The sequence below is a fragment of the Morone saxatilis genome, unplaced genomic scaffold (genome assembly GCF_004916995.1).
Source record: "Morone saxatilis isolate NCDOM2014 unplaced genomic scaffold, NCSU_SB_2.0 Contig11, whole genome shotgun sequence".
In the NCBI taxonomy this organism is placed as follows: domain Eukaryota; kingdom Metazoa; phylum Chordata; class Actinopteri; family Moronidae; genus Morone; species Morone saxatilis.
In genome coordinates, this window is record NW_023339663.1 from 15797638 (window position 1) to 15800172 (window position 2535).

The following is a 2535-nucleotide window of genomic DNA, read 5'->3' on the forward strand; positions in this document are numbered from 1 at the left end:
TGTTGGTGCCAGATACCACAGCACACCTTCAGAGGTCTGGTGGTTGTTTTGGCGGCAAAAGGGGGACCTACACAATATTAGGCAGGTGGTCATAATGTTATGGCTGATTGGTGTATATTTTATTCATGTCTGTTATATACTGTTACTTGTTGTTAACCACGTGTTCACTCTGCCCCTCAGTTTTTTCCCCAATCCTGCGCCTGTCTCCGCCCCCATCTGAACAGGAATATGCCTACAATCTGGAGGAGAATGAAGGCCTCTGTGACCTCTTTGACATCCCTGTGCTCAATGTTTGACCATGAACTCCTGTGTTAAGACTTCAAAAGTCAATATTTTTACATCAGAAATGTACATAGTTGTCTGCTTTTAAATAGTTATTATAACAAATAATAAACAAATGATTTTGATTATCGTGTCCACCTCGTTCATATACTGAGTAGCTGAAATATTTCCAACATCTTGTAGTATAATACAATCAACACCACAACCTACGTCACAGTTAAAACAACAATAATAAAGTTTGCAGGACAAGAGTTTAAATTCTGGTCTCATGAATCTTTCTACTGCGTTGTAGTGATGCTTTCTCAGTGGTGATGTATAAAGCAAATAGATGCATATGAAACTTAAACTTAATTGCATAACAGCTCTGTGATGCATGCTAACATGCTGATGTCAAGCACGTGCAATGTTTACCATGTTTATTAGTTTTAATGAAACTCAGAATGATGAGATCAGGAAAACTCCCATGTAGAAGTGGGAACATGTTTCACAACCTCCCAGGATGGAAGAAAGGGAGCCTTTTTACTTTTGCATTATTTTATCTGTAATAACTTTCATTGTTATCGGCAGCTCCCACTTATGGGTGCACAGGGAAGCAATAGTTGTTGACAAACAAAAATACACACAAACATGATACTACTTAAAAAAAAAAAACTGAAGAAATGCTAAATATGAAGTTGCAGTTTTGTCTATAAAACCTTGATCTGGAAAGAAAATACAGTATTTCCCTCATGACGTGGAGGGGAAGAATAACATAGTATGAAAAATAGTACACCGTTAAAAATGATACTTGAGTACTTTACCTGAGTGAAAGTATTGATTGTGTCGTTTCAGTGCAGGGACAGCTCGCCCCCTCCTGGAGACGGCTCGTCACATAGTAACAGCGTTGCTATGGTAACGTATGTTTGAGACCGACAGCAGAGAGAGAAGTGGACGTTTCTGAGTTTAGCTGTGTGCTAGCTACTCAAAACCATCGACACATTGCCTGTCTCTCTGTGTTACTGACGCAGCATATACGATGGTGAGCAAAGCGTCCTTTAAATGAATGAATCACAACCATAGTGAGGTTTCATAGCTAGCGTTAGCGAACTAACTCGCAGCTGACGCTTGGTTGGTGTGTGAATGTCATATTTGACTCGCAGTTTGTGCGTCTCATGTAACTTATTAACTACATTCAGGCACAGACTGGGGCTAGATACTCGATACTTTAACCATTTTCTGTTGTGTTGACTTGTGTCCAGCCACCCAAAAGCAAAGGCTCAAGTAAAAAGTCTGCCAAGGCAAAGACGCCCACACTGATAGATGGCCTCACCAAGGAGGAGATGTCCAAGGAGCAGGTCAGATCTGAAGTGTGATGTTTGAAAGTATGGAGTGATGCTTGGATGTTTTATGGCAGGAGGAAATAAAAGTTTCCCGCTCGAAGTGATCTGTACTTTAAAGGGGTGTTTTTAGCAAATCAATGCAGCAGATATCCTGCAGATATCCTGACCTTCAGTTCCTAGAATGAGTTCTCAAAATACTACATACTACCAGTACCACTACCACTTTTCATATAAAGCATCCCTGCCTGCTAAACGCCTGCCAGTCTTCCTCCCTCCAGTATTAAATGCAGGCTTTGTGCTTTTAGTCTCTGAGCCCATGGCTGGCTCATATATGCTCACAGTATAGTATTTTTCATTTTAGCTGGAAGAGCACATTGTGCACCTTCGAGAGGAGCTGGATAGAGAGAGGGAGGAGAGAAACTACTTCCAGCTGGAGAGGGACAAGATCCACACCTTTTGGGAGATCACGGACAGACAATTAGAGGAGGTCAAGGCTGAAAGGAAAAACTTGGATAAGGAAATAGAAGAGGATGAGGGTCGCCACCAAGTAGAGATCAAGGTAAGGTTAATACACAGCTTTAGCTGTACAAAGTCTAACTGTGCACAAAGTCACAGGCTAGATTTTCCCAAGTCAGAACAGGTAAGAAGGCTGTCTCATCATATATATCATAGAAATACATCACAATATATTATTTAATTACTAGACCAACAAAAGCCACTTAAGAGTGTAAATAATGAAAACCAGCACTAATTTACACTGTTTTGTTCTGATTAGCACCCAAGGTGTTATGTTGTTGCCAGTTTTTGATTTGTCCCTTCTGGACTACTGTACAAAATTATATATGTATATATGTATATATATATATATATATATATAGTATATATAGTAGATATAAAAGGTTCATTCTAAGGTAACAAAAACATAATAATTCTT

At 39.6% G+C, this 2535-nt stretch overlaps 2 protein-coding genes across 3 annotated transcripts in view; both read left to right on the forward strand.

Annotated features, from left to right (window-relative positions):
• Positions 1-410, forward strand: part of LOC118321311 (transcription factor E2F4-like) — a 4971-nt gene extending 4561 nt beyond the window's left edge. For both annotated transcript variants that reach the window (XM_035652583.1, XM_035652584.1), the window contains exon 10: positions 181-410. In XM_035652583.1, the coding sequence (XP_035508476.1) occupies positions 181-296 (116 nt within the window). In that variant the 3' untranslated portion in view covers positions 297-410. The remainder of the gene's footprint in view (positions 1-180) is intronic.
• A 761-nt stretch (positions 411-1171) lies between these two features.
• The window catches only part of gas8 (growth arrest-specific 8), a 6382-nt gene continuing 5018 nt past the window's right edge, over positions 1172-2535 (forward strand). Inside the window, exons 1-3 of the mRNA XM_035652585.1 lie at positions 1172-1300; positions 1521-1616; positions 1963-2160. Coding sequence (XP_035508478.1) covers positions 1298-1300; positions 1521-1616; positions 1963-2160 — 297 coding nt within the window. The 5' untranslated portion in view covers positions 1172-1297. The remainder of the gene's footprint in view (positions 1301-1520; positions 1617-1962; positions 2161-2535) is intronic.